The sequence below is a fragment of the Xenia sp. Carnegie-2017 genome, unplaced genomic scaffold (genome assembly GCF_021976095.1).
Source record: "Xenia sp. Carnegie-2017 unplaced genomic scaffold, XeniaSp_v1 HiC_scaffold_4, whole genome shotgun sequence".
NCBI lineage: Eukaryota > Metazoa > Cnidaria > Anthozoa > Malacalcyonacea > Xeniidae > Xenia > Xenia sp. Carnegie-2017.
In genome coordinates, this window is record NW_025813504.1 from 1714091 (window position 1) to 1729679 (window position 15589).

The 15589-nt window shown below is 35.9% G+C and overlaps 1 protein-coding gene and 1 non-coding gene across 2 annotated transcripts; one reads left to right on the top strand and one right to left on the bottom strand.

Annotated features, from left to right (window-relative positions):
• Positions 1-276: 276 nt before the first annotated feature.
• LOC124455515 (FGFR1 oncogene partner 2 homolog) lies at positions 277-15297 on the bottom strand. Its single transcript, XM_047006151.1, has 4 exons — positions 14930-15297; positions 13094-13279; positions 4670-4732; positions 277-698 (listed from the first exon to the last, which is right to left on the bottom strand). Exons 1-4 carry the CDS (start codon positions 15053-15055, stop codon positions 462-464), a joined length of 612 nt encoding a protein of 203 aa, XP_046862107.1. The 5' UTR covers positions 15056-15297; the 3' UTR covers positions 277-461.
• Positions 15298-15399: 102 nt separating this feature from the next.
• Trnal-cag lies at positions 15400-15483 on the top strand. Its single transcript has one exon. It is a non-coding gene; the product is annotated as a tRNA-Leu (tRNA).
• The last annotated feature ends 106 nt before the right edge of the window (positions 15484-15589 follow it).

Consider the following 15589-nt stretch of genomic DNA (forward strand, 5'->3'; position numbering starts at 1 on the left):
AAATCATAAAACTGACAAAGAATAACGATATCGTCGTGATATACGACGCTTTTTATGCAACATATGCTCGTACCAAGACTTTTTTCGTTGGAAAGTTGGGTTGCAAGCTATCCAGTGATAGATTGTCATGTTTATGTAATAGCTCAAAAAAATAAAATCCTTTTAATTGAACGCTCCCATTTTCTTCCTGCGCCACGAGGTAAGCCCCTAGTTGCTGCACTGACTGGGATGGACGAAGAAATTCTAAAAACCGTAGAATTTAAACCTCAAAATATATACACTCCGGATATCGATGCATTTTCGCATTATCAAACATAACATACCATGTACGTTTACATTCTATTTGAAAGATTGGAATGCTTCCCAAATGTATTTATGTTGACGTTTAAAAATTATTTCGAAGTTTTTATTACTAATATGCAGCCCGTTGACTAACTAAATAATAGCTTTTCAAGTCTAATCTAATCTGACATTGTCGGTGTAGATGATCCTCGCTGTCGCTCGCGTTCCTTTTGAAACTCTTCAAATTCGGAGCGAGAAATACCACTTATGTGAAGAAGTTCGCGTAAACCCTGATTTTCAAACTCAAGAGCAGCGTGTCTTTCTTCTTCTTCTTGAATGGCAGCGTCGTCAATTTGTATTGCTTTTGACATGACGCTGGCCATTTCACAGATTTGCTCTGTCTTTGATTGTTCTTTCTAAAGTACGGATAGAAAGGGGAAATTTACACATACATTTCATAATGTATACATTTTAAATAACGCAACGTGCACATCTTAAAACCACTGCTCGAGAGAATCGTACAGCAGAGTCTGCAAAACGGATGTCAGTATTATCCATGCTGTCATTATCTAGATATTGGGAAAACGATTCTAACACTAATCACAAATCTGAACAACCCTCTTAATGTTGATTGTGTTAAATTTATAACATTCAAGGTAAAAACAAAAATACAATTAATATTAGAACATTTTTATAACCATCAGAAGACTGGAATAATAGCTATATTCTAAAGATCATAACTCTTTGTAAGAGCATGAAGACTAGAGACAATAGGAGATAAAAATGCGGATCCATGAAGGCAACAGTTGAACTATAAATAAAACAGTAAGGACGAAGTGTTTGGCTGTCGGAGGTAACAGAAACCTCTCAGTCTACAGTATCTACAAAAATTTTTTCCCATGCGCCAAACGGGCGAGGAAAAGTCTTAAACACCAAGGACAAGGTAATCACTCTCTTCCTTTTCTCTTAATAAACAGTAAAACCTCTACACTTTTAGCTACGTACACCTCTCGGAAGCGGACACCTCCCGTCAACGGACAGCAGGGCGTTCTCTCAAGTGTGCCTGCTCGCGGGAGGTTCGACTGTAGTCTAAAATACTAAATCCAGCCCATTGAAAATGGCAGTAATCAATGTTCATATCAAACTCATCAAAGAAGCGCCTCTCTTAACTTTATGAAAACTGACTTCGTGACATGACATGAACTTTTATATAGCTAGCTATACGTTTTTTCTGCCATCCTCTTGCAATTTAAACTAATACACGAGTCCACTGTCCTACTATTTGATTAGTATAGAAGAAACATTACAACTACTATGGTTGTGGTAAATCTAATACTTCGACTTGAGAATTTCTATTCTCCCGTTAAATGAGTCCACGAGTCACGTGGTCAGTTAAATGAGACACGAGTCCACTGTCCTACTATTTGATTAGTATAGAAGAAACATTACAACTACTATGGTTGTGGTAAGTCTAATACTTCGACTTGAGAATTTCTATTCTCCCGTTAAATGCCAAATTGACAATGATTTGACGATGACACTTGAACTTTCAAACTACTCAGAAAATTAGGCATGTTTATCAAGACTTCTTGTCTCGATAAACTCGAACAATCTCTACACCCAGAAAAATCGATTCTTTTGTATAAGATACGTATAGCGGGATTAAAATTTAATTGATCACATTCTACTAGAGTCGAGCAATCTCTATACCCAGAAAAATCGATTCTTTTGTATAAGATACGTATAGCGGGATTAAAATTTAATTGATCACATTCTACTAGAGTCGAACAATCTCTATACCCAAAAAATCGATTCTTTTGTATATAATATGTATAGCGGGATTAAAATTTAATTGATCACATTCTACTAGAGTCGAGCAATCTCTATACCCAGAAAAATCGATTCTTTTGTATAAGATATGTATAGCGGGATTAAAATTTAATTGATCACATTCTACTAGAGTCGAGCAATCTCCATACCCAGAAAAATCGATTCTTTTGTATAAGATATGTATAGCGGGATTAAAATTTAATTGATCACATTCTACTAGAGTCGAACAATCTCTATACCCAAAAAATCGATTCTTTTGTATAAGATATGTATAGCGGTATTAAAATTTAATTGATCACATTCTACTAGAGTCAAACAATCTCTATACCCAGAAAAATCGATTCTTTTGTATAAGATATGTATAGCGGGATTAAAATTTAATTGATCACATTCTACTAGAGTCGAGCAATCTCTATACCCAGAAAATCAATTCTTTTGTATAAGATATGTATAGCGGGATTAAAATTTAATTAATCACATTCTACTAGAGTCGAGCAATCTCCATACCCAGAAAAATCGATTCTTTTGTATAAGATACGTATAGCGGGATTAAAATTTAATTGATCACATTCTACTAGAGTCGAACAATCTCTATACCCAGAAAAATCGATTCTTTTGTATAAGATATGTATAGCGGGATTAAAATTTAATTGATCACATTCTACTAGAGTCGAACAATCTCTATACCCAGAAAAATCGATTCTTTTGTATAAGATATGTATAGCGGGATTAAAATTTAATTGATCACATTCTACTAGAGTCGAACAATCTCTATACCCAGAAAAATCGATTCTTTTGTATAAGATATGTATAGCGGGATTAAAATTTAATTGATCACATTCTACTAGAGTCGAACAATCTCTATACCCAAAAAATCGATTCTTTTGTATAAGATACGTATAGCGGGATTAAAATTTAATTGATCACATTCTACTACAGTCGAACAATCTCTATACCCAAAAAAATCGATTCTTTTGTATAAGATACGTATAGCGGGATTAAAATTTAATTGATCACATTCTACTACAGTCGAACAATCTCTATACCCAGAAAAATCGATTCTTTTGTATAAGATATGTATAGCGGGATTAAAATTTAATTGATCACATTCTACTAGAATCGAACAATCTCTATACCCAGAAAAATCGATTCTTTTGTATAAGATATGTATAGCGGGAATAAAATTCAATTGATCACATTCTACTACAGTCGAACAATCTCTACACCCAGAAAAATCGATTCTTTTGTATAAGATATGTATAGCGGGATTAAAATTTAATTGATCACATTCTACTAGAGTCGAACAATCTCTATACCCAAAAAATCGATTCTTTTGTATAAGATATGTATAGCGGGATTAAAATTTAATTGATCACATTCTACTAGAGTCGAACAATCTCTATACCCAGAAAAATCGATTCTTTTGTATAAGATATGTATAGCGGGAATAAAATTCAATTGATCACATTCTACTACAGTCGAACAATCTCTATACCCAGAAAAATCGATTCTTTTGTATAAGATATGTATAGCGGGATTAAAATTTAATTGATCACATTCTACTAGAGTCGAACAATCTCTATACCCAAAAATCGATTCTTTTGTATAAGATACGTATAGCGGGATTAAAATTTAATTGATCACATTCTACTACAGTCGAACAATCTCTATACCCAAAAAATCGATTCTTTTGTATAAGATACGTATAGCGGGATTAAAATTTAATTGATCACATTCTACTACAGTCGAACAATCTCTATACCCAGAAAAATCGATTCTTTTGTATAAGATATGTATAGCGGGATTAAAATTTAATTGATCACATTCTACTAGAGTCGAACAATCTCTATACCCAGAAAAATCGATTCTTTTGTATAAGATATGTATAGCGGGAATAAAATTCAATTGATCACATTCTACTACAGTCGAACAATCTCTACACCCAGAAAAATCGATTCTTTGTATAAGATATGCATAGCGGGATTAAAATTTAATTAATCACATTCTACTAGAGTCGAACAATCTCTATACCCAGAAAAATCGATTCTTTGTATAAGATATGTATAGCGGGATTAAAATTTAATTGATCACATTCTACTAGAGTCGAACAATCTCTATACCCAGAAAAATCGATTCTTTTGTATAAGATACGTATAGCGGGATTAAAATTTAATTGATCACATTCTACTAGAGTCGAACAATCTCTATACCCAGAAAAATCGATTCTTTTGTATAAGATATGTATAGCGGGATTAAAATTTAATTGATCACATTCTACTAGAGTCGAACAATCTCTATACCCAGAAAAATCGATTCTTTTGTATAAGATATGTATAGCGGGATTAAAATTTAATTGATCACATTCTACTAGAGTCGAACAATCTCTACACCCAGAAAAATCAATTCTTTTGTATAAGATATGTATAGCGGGATTAAAATTTAATTGATCACATTCTACTACAGTAAAATAGAAATTCGATTTCATTTGACGACTAAAAATGTGTTTTCAACATGGTTTTATCGCTAAAATGATACATCAACTATGGAAATTACTTACATTCGAAAATTTGGTTTTTAATACTTCGGCATCCAGTCTGTTGGCGGACACCAAACTAAATATCTGTAAAGAATTTAGTAGAACAAATCAGTCAATTTCAAATAGCATGTAGTTACGTATAGTTATCAAGAATGATATTTCATCGTTTGATGTCAATTGCCATTTAAAAGGACGTTTGTCAAATTTCACAACGGGGAAAAAATGTTGAGACAACCAAAAAGTGGAGTGCGGCTGGTTTTGACGACCCAATTGAAATAATGCTAAGGTCTTTCTATTTGGTATTTTTTCCATGCAGGTCTATGCCACTGGAAAAGGTTAAGTTTTTCCCGACGCACCGGAATTTCGAAAACTTATCTGATAGGTAAAAACATACTAACATGGCATTCATACTTAATTTCTAAAAGAACCCCCCCAGAAGAAAAAATCCCTTATATTCTACCCTCCACCACTAAATTCTAAAAAACCTCAAAATCTACTGCACTTTGAAAATCATGCGTTCCTAAAAATTCACTAGCTTATTTCACAACAATGAGTGCATCTATTGTTCCCCGGGGGGTTTATCTCAACCTTTTTCATGGGGGAGAAGTCCCAGACTTTTATCAATATAGTGTCCTCATCACTGGATTTATCTTTATTAGTTGCTAAAACTGATTGAATTTCAGACAGTACACGAAATGGTTACAATCGCATACTCCACCATTATGTTACTCAAACTTCATTTACCACACTAACTTTTCAAGCTTTGGATTGCAATGCGCATTCTCGAACTTTAAATGCACAACATCTTAAAATTTGTATAATTTTATTTATTACTATGCATCACTTGTTGATCAGCTCTAAGCTAAGCCAGAAATTTAGGAGCTCCAATTTCGTAGCTACCGCAAACATCGCAGCTACCGTAAACTTCGTAGCTACCGTAAACTTCGTAGCTACAGTAAACATCGTAGCTACCGTAAACATCGTAGCTACCGTAAACATCGTAGCTACCGTAAACTTCGTAGCTACCGTAAACATCGTAGCTACCGTAAACTTCGTAGCTACCGTAAACATCGTAGCTACCGCAAACATCGTAGCTACCGTAAACATCGTAGCTACCGTAAACATCGTAGCTACCGTAAACATCGTAGCTACCGTAAACATCGTAGCTACCGTAAACATCGTAGCTACCGTAAACATCGTAGCTACCGTAAACTTCGTAGCTACCGCAAACTTCGTAGCTACCGTAAACATCGTAGCTACCGCAAACATCGTAGCTACCGTAAACTTCGTAGCTACCGTAAACTTCGTAGCTACCGTAAACTTTGTAGCTACCGTAAACTTCGTAGCTACCGTAAACATCGTAGCTACCGCAAACATTGCAGCTACCGTAAACTTCGTAGCTACCGTAAACTTCGTAGCTACAGTAAACATCGTAGCTACCGTAAACATCGTAGCTACCGTAAACATCGTAGCTACCGTAAACTTCGTAGCTACCGTAAACATCGTAGCTACCGTAAACTTCGTAGCTACCGTAAACATCGTAGCTACCGCAAACATCGTAGCTACCGTAAACATCGTAGCTACCGTAAACATCGTAGCTACCGTAAACATCGTAGCTACCGTAAACATCGTAGCTACCGTAAACATCGTAGCTACCGTAAACATCGTAGCTACCGTAAACTTCGTAGCTACCGCAAACTTCGTAGCTACCGTAAACATCGTAGCTACCGCAAACATCGTAGCTACCGTAAACTTCGTAGCTACCGTAAACTTCGTAGCTACCGTAAACATCGTAGCTACCGTAAACTTCGTAGCTACCGTAAACTTTGTAGCTACCGTAAACTTCGTAGCTACCGTAAACATCGTAGCTACCGTAAACATCGTAGCTACCGTAAACTTCGTAGCTACCGTGAACATCGTAGCTACCGTAAACTTCGTAGCTACCGCAAACTTCGTAGCTACCGTAAACATCGTAGCTACCGCAAACATCGTAGCTACCGTAAACTTCGTAGCTACCGTAAACTTCGTAGCTACCGTAAACTTCGTAGCTACCGTAAACGTCGTAGCTACCGTAAACATCGTAGCTACCGTAAACATCGTAGCTACCGTAAACTTCGTAGCTACCGTGAACATCGTAGCTACCGTAAACTTCGTAGCTACCGCAAACTTCGTAGCTACCGTAAACATCGTAGCTACCGCAAACATCGTAGCTACCGTAAACTTCGTAGCTACCGTAAACTTCCTAGCTACCTTAAACTTCGTAGCTACCGTAAACATCGTAGCTACCGTAAACTTCGTAGCTACCGTGAACATCGTAGCTACCGTAAACTTCGTAGCTACCGCAAACTTCGTAGCTACCGTAAACATCGTAGCTACCGCAAACATCGTAGCTACCGTAAAATTCGTAGCTACCGCAAACTTCGTAGCTACCGTAAACTTCGTAGCTACCGTGAACATCGTAGCTACCGTAAACTTCGTAGCTACCGCAAACTTCGTAGCTACCGTAAACATCGTAGCTACCGCAAACATCGTAGCTACCGTAAACTTCGTAGCTACCGTAAACTTCCTAGCTACCTTAAACTTCGTAGCTACCGTAAACATCGTAGCTACCGTAAACTTCGTAGCTACCGTGAACATCGTAGCTACCGTAAACTTCGTAGCTACCGCAAACTTCGTAGCTACCGTAAACATCGTAGCTACCGCAAACATCGTAGCTACCGTAAAATTCGTAGCTACCGCAAACTTCGTAGCTACCGTAAACTTCGTAGCTACCGTAAACATCGTAGCTACCGTAAACTTCGTAGCTACCGCAAACATCGTAGCTACCGCAAACATCGTAGCTACTGCAAACTTCGTAGCTACCGTAAACTTCGTAGCTACCGTAAACTTCGTAGTTAGCGTAAAAAGGCTTACTGTAGCACTTTAATGAAAATAAATAATAAATTGCCTTCCAAAAGTTTGCTTTGCTGCCTGGTTTTACCATCCTCCAAAAAATCTACGAGATCAAGCTTGTTGCCTGTCAAGTGGACGAGTACTTGATTGCTGACCCAATATTATGGCTACAAGAACAACATATGTACGCCATGCGTACCAATTTTTCTCTGCTCGGGCGTACTTGACCATGTTGCCGTGTAGATGTTATAGATATAAGGGAAACTGGTTGGTTCCCAAATGAGTGGCATTTGATTTGCAATAAAACCTCTTGTTGATTAGTTCTTTGGAAAACGAAAAAATTTAAGAAATACCATTTCGTACCGTAAAATGGATTAATGTAACAATTTAGACATAAATAAAGAATTGCCTCGCAGTTCGTTTTGCTGTCTGGTCCTACAATCCTCCAAAAAAATCCAAAACATTTTTGTTGCCTGTCGTGTGGACTAATACTAATTTAATGGATGACCCAATACTATGGTCACAAACATACCAAATGTACGCCATGCGTACCAATTTTTCTGTGTCCGGGCGTACCTTGTGTCTGTTGCTGTCATAGACATGAAAGATATTAATGAAACTGGTTTCCAGGAGTGGGGTATTTCATCTTGCAATAAAACTGCCCCGAGATTATAACATGAGTCCGCAGAGATCTTTGTTTCTTTAAAGTGCTACTGAAATGAAATTTTGAGTATCGATTTTTTTCTATAATCAAATAGTCCTATCTTTCCTGATCACTTTGGTATAATTTTTATGCATATTGAAGCACGGGATCATCAATAAATTTTTGCTCAAAGTTGGGTTACGCGTGCGAATTTTTATAACTGAAATATTATACGGATGTGACGTAATTAAAAGGACGGAAGTCGAAGTATGAGCATTGATTTACTAGTATTTTGTTAGATTTTTAACACATATACACAATAAAATATGAGTTCTTCAAGCAGTGAAAGCGAACGCAGTTCGGATACTGAAAACTCAGATATGGCAAATGAAAATTTACTTTCGAATTCCGGCGATGAGGATACAATTGTGGCTAATTCAGTTGTAAATCCTTACGAAAATGAACCTCTTGCGAACGCAGTCGGAGAGAATTTTGTGTCGGTCGAAGAAGACGCAGATGGCTTAGAACCTCGAACATTGGAAGCGAGGTTGTGCATACAAACTTGTGTAATTTAACTTGTATAATTTTGTACTTACAACTCTGCGGTCGCGATTGCTCTTATCACCTTGGATTGAAATGCCTTTTACAGAGTCTATGGTTGGAACAGCATCAGAGCGCAATTGTCGTCTCATGTTTAGCGATTTTGCAACTGTTGCGTTCACGGTGAATGCAGAATCTGCGAAATGCATTGAACATAGCACAGAGTACTGCTGAGGAACGAATTTTGGCCTATGTCTCCTGACAAATTTTGTCCATTTACTCAGCCTCTCCTTGTGATTCATGGGGAAACGATGTACTGAGACACCCTCTGTGTGTTGACTGTTTGTACAACTTTTTCCGTTGGGCCAACCAGCAACACAATATTGTCCTCCTCGACGGTTTTTTGCAGAATTTTGCCTACTCGCCATATTTTAACTTGCGGTGTATCGTTATGTTTGACTAACTTAATAAAAAATTATTCTCCTTATATTATGTGCGTTGTGATAATATTGCATGGGTTTTAAAACCACAGACTACGTCAAGGATGCGACACCCATATGATAAGAATGATAAGTCTAATCCAGAAGTTTATAAAAGTAGTATACATTGGATGATTGGAAATAAGCGCGTTACAGTTAGTTTCTGATAACATTGCGTGTGTGTTAAAACCGCAGACTTCGTCAAGGATGCGGCACCCAGTTTATTGAGAAATATAAGTTAATTCAAGAAGTTTATAAAACTCTAATCGATTGTAAATGTTGCTTACCTATGCGTGTTGCTCATTTGTCACTAAATATACGCAATTTTTGCGAAGAGAAGTTATAAAATATGTAAAATTCCTGTTGGAAATATGCTTGTTCGTATATAATTTTTATATACTAAGAGCTTTAAAATTGAACTTCCGTCCTTTAAATGACGTCACGCACTCAAAGTCAAATTCGCATCAAAACTAGCAAATATGCCATGTTTGAACGCAAAGTTTGATGCGTTCCCATCGACTAAATTCAGTGGGCGATAGCTCAAAATGATCAGTAAAATACAGAGAAAACGTTTGTATCGAAAAACGAAATATGAAAATTTCACTTCAGTAGCACTTTAAGTTTGAGTCGTGCAAAGTACACACACTCACGCCTGAGCTGTTTCGAATTTATTAAAGTGTTTATGCAGTGAATTTTCATATACTATTTTATAGCTTTAATGAAATATTCAGATGTTTCCAAGCAATTTAACATATTTATGGTCATTTTACGTTGAGTGGAAATTGACTAATTTCATCACCAAAAGTTGTCCTCACGTGCAAATTTTGTTGACCGCCATATTTGCTCATTTGACGTCATAAGTAGTACGGAAGTCGCCAAACTAATTATAATTACTATTGCCATGCTGAAAATGTGTACTACTTATGACGTCAATTTAGCAAACATGGCAGCCAAAAAAGTTTGCACAAAAAGAACCAAAAACCGCCACTTTTGATGTCCAAAAAATCAATCTAAAAAGACAAAATTGAACTCTGTTTCCATAAAAATGATGTTGAGAGCAAGTACTCTTGAATAAGCAAATAAAATAATGTATTTAAATTTCACTGCATATGCACTTTAAAAGCTTCACGCTGCAATTATACATCAAACTTAGGACATTACACAGGCAGGCAATTTTTCCACCGGAAAATATTTTGAAAACGTTTCCAGCCTTTTTTATAAGTTCAAGTTGATGTTCTGAATGTTTTCTACATAGGATGCCAAGAAGACTGGCATTGCTTCATTTTGTTGTGTCGTTTTGTCAAGTGTAATCACCATTGGCAGCTGAGATGCTTGACTTTCTTAACAGTGATTCCAGTTGTAATACGGTTTTCATAACAAACTAATGGAGAGAAAATGCTCTTTTTAAATCCATTTTACACCTACATGGTACAATGGAATGGAACAGTTGCTCTGCTTACACCAAGTACGTTGCCTGGTCCTTCCTTGCAACATAAACATAAGCACTAGATTATCAAAGCTCTACGTTCTTCTCGTATGCTTATGAATTATTTTTTAGAGGACATAAATGCACTTCGATAGCCAGGTAATGCTAGTTTATCATTAACCTTTCGACTGGTTCCCTTTCGTTCTTTACCAATTTGCAAAAAATATTAATTTCACAAGTACTTTTCACGATTTCATTGACTTTCATGTCGTCTTCACCAAGACCAAATATATTGCAATTTAAACTTCACCGTCACACATTGACTTTCATGTCGTCTTCACCAAGACCAAACATATTGCAATTTAAACTTCACTGTCACACATTGACTTTCATATCGTCTTCACCAAGACCAAACATATTGCAATTTAAACTTCACCGTCGCACATTGACTTTATGTCGTCTTCACCGAGACCAAACATATTGCAATTTGAATCTCACCGTCGCACATTGACTTTATGTCGTCTTCACCGAGACCAAACATATTGCAATTTGAATCTCACCGTCGCACATTGACTTTATGTCGTCTTCACCAAGACCAAATATATTGCAATTTAAACTTCACCGTCGCACATTGACTTTCATGTCGTCTTCACAAAGACCAAACATATTGCAATTTGAACTTCACCGTCGCACATTGACTTTATGTCGTCTTCACCAAGACCAAACATATTGCAATTTAAACTTCTCTGTCGCACATTGACTTTCATGTCGTCTTCACCAAGACCAAACATATTGCAATTTAAACTTCACTGTCGCACATTGACTTTCCCGTCGTCTTCACCAAGACCAAACATATTGCAATTTAAACTTCACCGTCGCACATTGACTTTCATGTCGTCTTCACCGAGACCAAACATATTGCAATTTAAACTTCACCGACGTACATTGACTTTCATGTCGTCTTCACCAAGACCAAATATATTGCAATTTAAACTTTACCGTCGCACATTGACTTTCATGTCGTCTTCACCAAGACCAAACATATTGCAATTTAAACTTTACCGTCGCACATTGACTTTCATGTCGTCTTCACCAAGACCAAACATATTGCAATTTAAACTTCACCGTCGCACATTGACTTTCATGTCGTCTTCACAAAGACCAAACATATTGCAATTTAAACTTCACTGTCGCACATTGACTTTTATGTCGTCTTCACCACGACCAAACATATTGCAATTAAAACTTCATCGTCGCACATTGAGCATTTCAAGGAATTTATATATTTTTCTTCTTGTCCAATTACATGAATACTCGAAACAGATGGAAACCAGATAACTCGATGAAAAATTTTAAGGGAAGCGTGTAACTTGAATTGCCGTGAAACTTAACACGTGCATTTTTTCGATATTTTTATTGTTCGACACTTCGTTATAGAGGGGAAACTTGTCTTAAAAAACTTGTCTTTTAGAAAGATGAGTTGGTAGTCGGTTGAGGGTAGTGCAAGAGGTCGGGTAAGTGCTTTGTTTTCTTTTTGGGCGCCATTTTGCTTTGAATAACCTTCTAGTTCCAGTCTTCGATTGTGTTATCAGGGACGGTGACACAAAATTGAACTTGAAGGGGTGCTACGACTTACATTTACTAAATTTACTGCGTCTTATTTTGCGTAAAGTTTAGCTAAAATATATAAATAGTAGCAAAATTTTCATCTGAGAGAAAAATTTGGTGGCCCAAGCCTCTTAGCCCACCGCCTTTTCCACCATACCTGGTTATTTTTGATAAACTCGTCTTGATAAAGTAAATGGTTTGAACCCGGGAGTATCGTTACATGTTTGTAAATGTAGATCGTCCAGGTTGGTATAGTCCTCAGAAGGACTGTTTTTGTTGTTGTTGACTGACGTTTCGACAACCTTGGTGGTAGTCATCTTCAGAGTCAAATGAGGAGGTATGGCTCTGAAGATGACTACCGCTAAGGTTGTCGAAAATCTCGTCATTTGACTCTGAAGATGACTACCGCTAAGGTTGTCGAAAATCTCGTCATTTGACTCTGAAGATGACTACCGCTAAGGTTGTCGAAACGTCAGTCAACAACAAAAAAAACAGTCTTTCTCAGGACTATACTAACCTGGACGATCTACATCTACAAACATGTAACTTCTTATTTTATAGTAAATAACACTTTTTGAGGGACACGTACCTTGAAATTGATAAACTACTAAACAAAATTACAAAACCTGTGCATTTACAAACATGAAACTCGCATTGTTTATCCTTCTAGATGCAAATTTAAGACAAGCTTTCATTTGAAACGAGTTTCTCGTCCCACTATAGTTACTTTAAAGTCTATTTGCACGGGAAAGTTAGACGGAAAAGTTTACATGAGAAACTTGCCTCTCTCCGGGTTCACATCAGACGAGTTTCTCGACTCGAAAAATCATTTTGAAAGCAACTTTAAACCAACTTACGTGTTCTCTGTATTTACTCATAATGAGTTCTAGTGCTGACTGATGATCCTCCAATGTTGTTTGAAGATCAATATTTTCTTGCTGCAGTTCTGCTATTCTTGTGCTTTCCTCTTTACTTCCCAGCAACAATGTGCTCTTCGGTCTGTGCTTTGCAAGTTCATTGAGTTTGGTTATATCTTCTCTATACTGAAGTAACAAAAAACTTCAATCATCATAATGCTCATATGAAAGGTAATAAAATGGTTGCATCTAAATCCGCATTTAACTTAAAGTTTCCACAGAGTGTACATACCAGAAATATCTTATTGAGATCCCATAAGATGCTAATGTATGTTTAAAAATAGGAAGATGTACTTTGCATAATGAGCCTAAACTTAAACCTACTTCTATTTCTGACAATGATAGATTTTTTGATCTTCTTGGATATAAAGTTGTATATACTAGTTAATACATTTAATCAGTTGTTAAACTTCTAATTAATAGAAAAACAAATATGTACATTTGAAGCCTTCCATATGTTAATATCAAGTAGCGTACGTAAATGTACAACAAGAACTAGTAATCCAAAACCAGTAAAACATCATACACAATACAAGGCAATCTATATGAGAAAAAAAAGCTTTATGCTTGTTGAATTAAAAAAAATTAAGTGAATTCTAATTCAACAACAAAAATTCCAACTTTATTAGAGCAATTGAAGCAGTTGACTTGCATACTTTATTACTTTGATATATCTCAATTTTTTCAGAGATCACATACATAAATACACCAGACTGTACATTCCAACTGAACACTTCTATTTATTAAATGTTACCTTACATGATCACAACTGGTTAAAGGTACATGTAAAGTGAATTTTTACTATGGCTAGGATTCGTCCTTGCGAGAAAGACAAATCTTTTATACTTCACGTAGAGTCACAATTATAATTAAAATGTATTGCAAATTACAACTTAATTTGAAAAATCACACAAATTTGTAGGAAAAATCAATACATGAAAATCAATGCTTCAACTACTATGAAAAACACTCTTATTATCCAAGAAATCATCAGGTCAACAAATGCTTAGCTTGATTTTTTGGTTTGGATTTTTTGAATGAATGGGGTTGTAACATGTAACATCTGTAATTTTTTAAACAATAAATCTGTCTACTCTAGGCATTAAATCATTGTTATACAATTGTGTAAGCATTTGTCCTTGGTATTTTGTCAATTGAACACATACTAATCACATGAAATTTAATAATGAAGCTATGAATGGAAAATAAAATTTACGTATGTATCAAAGTCATTAAATTAGTGTTTATTGTTCACAAAGTTTCATGATACATTAATATTCACTGACAACATTGCTTCCATTGACCAATAACCCAGTCTTTATCAGTGGATAAGGACTAAGTATGGGATTTCCACTGTAGCTATTCTGCATAGATATTAAACTTCATACTTTAAATTTGTGAACAGAAAGCTATTGAATCGCTAAAAATTGGTTCAAATCCATCAAAACATATATATATGCATTCACTGCTAAACTGTACATGTAAATCATGTTTTGTACAAAGTCAATAAATCTTTTATTACCAAGCAAAGACCTTTACTAAAGTGACAACACAAGTATGCAACGTCCCCCTTCCACACTTATGCAATTATGGTCATGACAAGTACGATTTATTTATAAAATTATTAAAACTAAATTATTAAATCAACAGTCATGCCAACAAAATCTTGCAAAATCTTGTCATTACGATAGATATACATATATCAAAAGATCAGAAATTGCAAGGCTGGTAATATTGGTATGATAATATTTTGATGAACACATAATCTCGAGTAACCTGTTTCATGGCTTTTATTCTGTTGAGAAGATTCGTTCCTTCAGTGACCAGCATGTCTGCAGCGTTATCATCCTCTTTCATCTTCAACATCAATCTTTTAGCATCGACAAGCAGTTGTTCCATCATTTCTTTAACAGTTTTACACAAAATATATTCTCTTTTCGAATCCTAAATAGTTATTGCCAACATACGTGCAGTGTGCTTTGACAAAATTTATCGATAGTTACAAAAGTCCTTCCAAGTTAAGCATATGATGTGACACTGCATGAAAACTTTACAACGCGTGCAATTTTAATTTAGGAAAAACAAATACAGTATTCATAGCAATCACAATATATAAACAGCCAAGATTAATTTTCTGTTCTTTTTTGTATTCTTTTTCAGGGGGGGACATGTAATAGTTGGTGTAGTTTGCCATTTTATAAACAAGCAAGAAATTTTCAGCAGTTTACTATTCGTTCCGCAACGTTGTCAGGATGGCCGAGCGGTCTAAGGCGCTGCGTTCAGGTCGCAGTCTACTCTTGTAGGCGTGGGTTCGAATCCCACTTCTGACATTATCCTTTTTCAGTTTTTAGGTAACCTTACTTTGTTTTTTACAAGCGTGGCATTAAAATATAACGAAACATTGAGGGAACAAATTTTGCACAGTTTGCAAACTTT

What these genes read in the sequence shown, in the direction of transcription:
- LOC124455515 (XM_047006151.1), bottom strand. Translation starts at nt 15,055, where the DNA reads ATGATGGAACAACTGCTTGTCGATGCTAAAAGATTGATGTTGAAGATG. An exon ending in GAATAAAAGCCATGAAACAG is followed by an intron (nt 13,280 to 14,929) that starts GTTACTCGAGAT and finishes TTGTTACTTCAG; the next exon opens with TATAGAGAAGATATAACCAA. An exon ending in TGAGTAAATACAGAGAACAC is followed by an intron (nt 4,733 to 13,093) that starts GTAAGTTGGTTT and finishes AATTCTTTACAG; the next exon opens with ATATTTAGTTTGGTGTCCGC.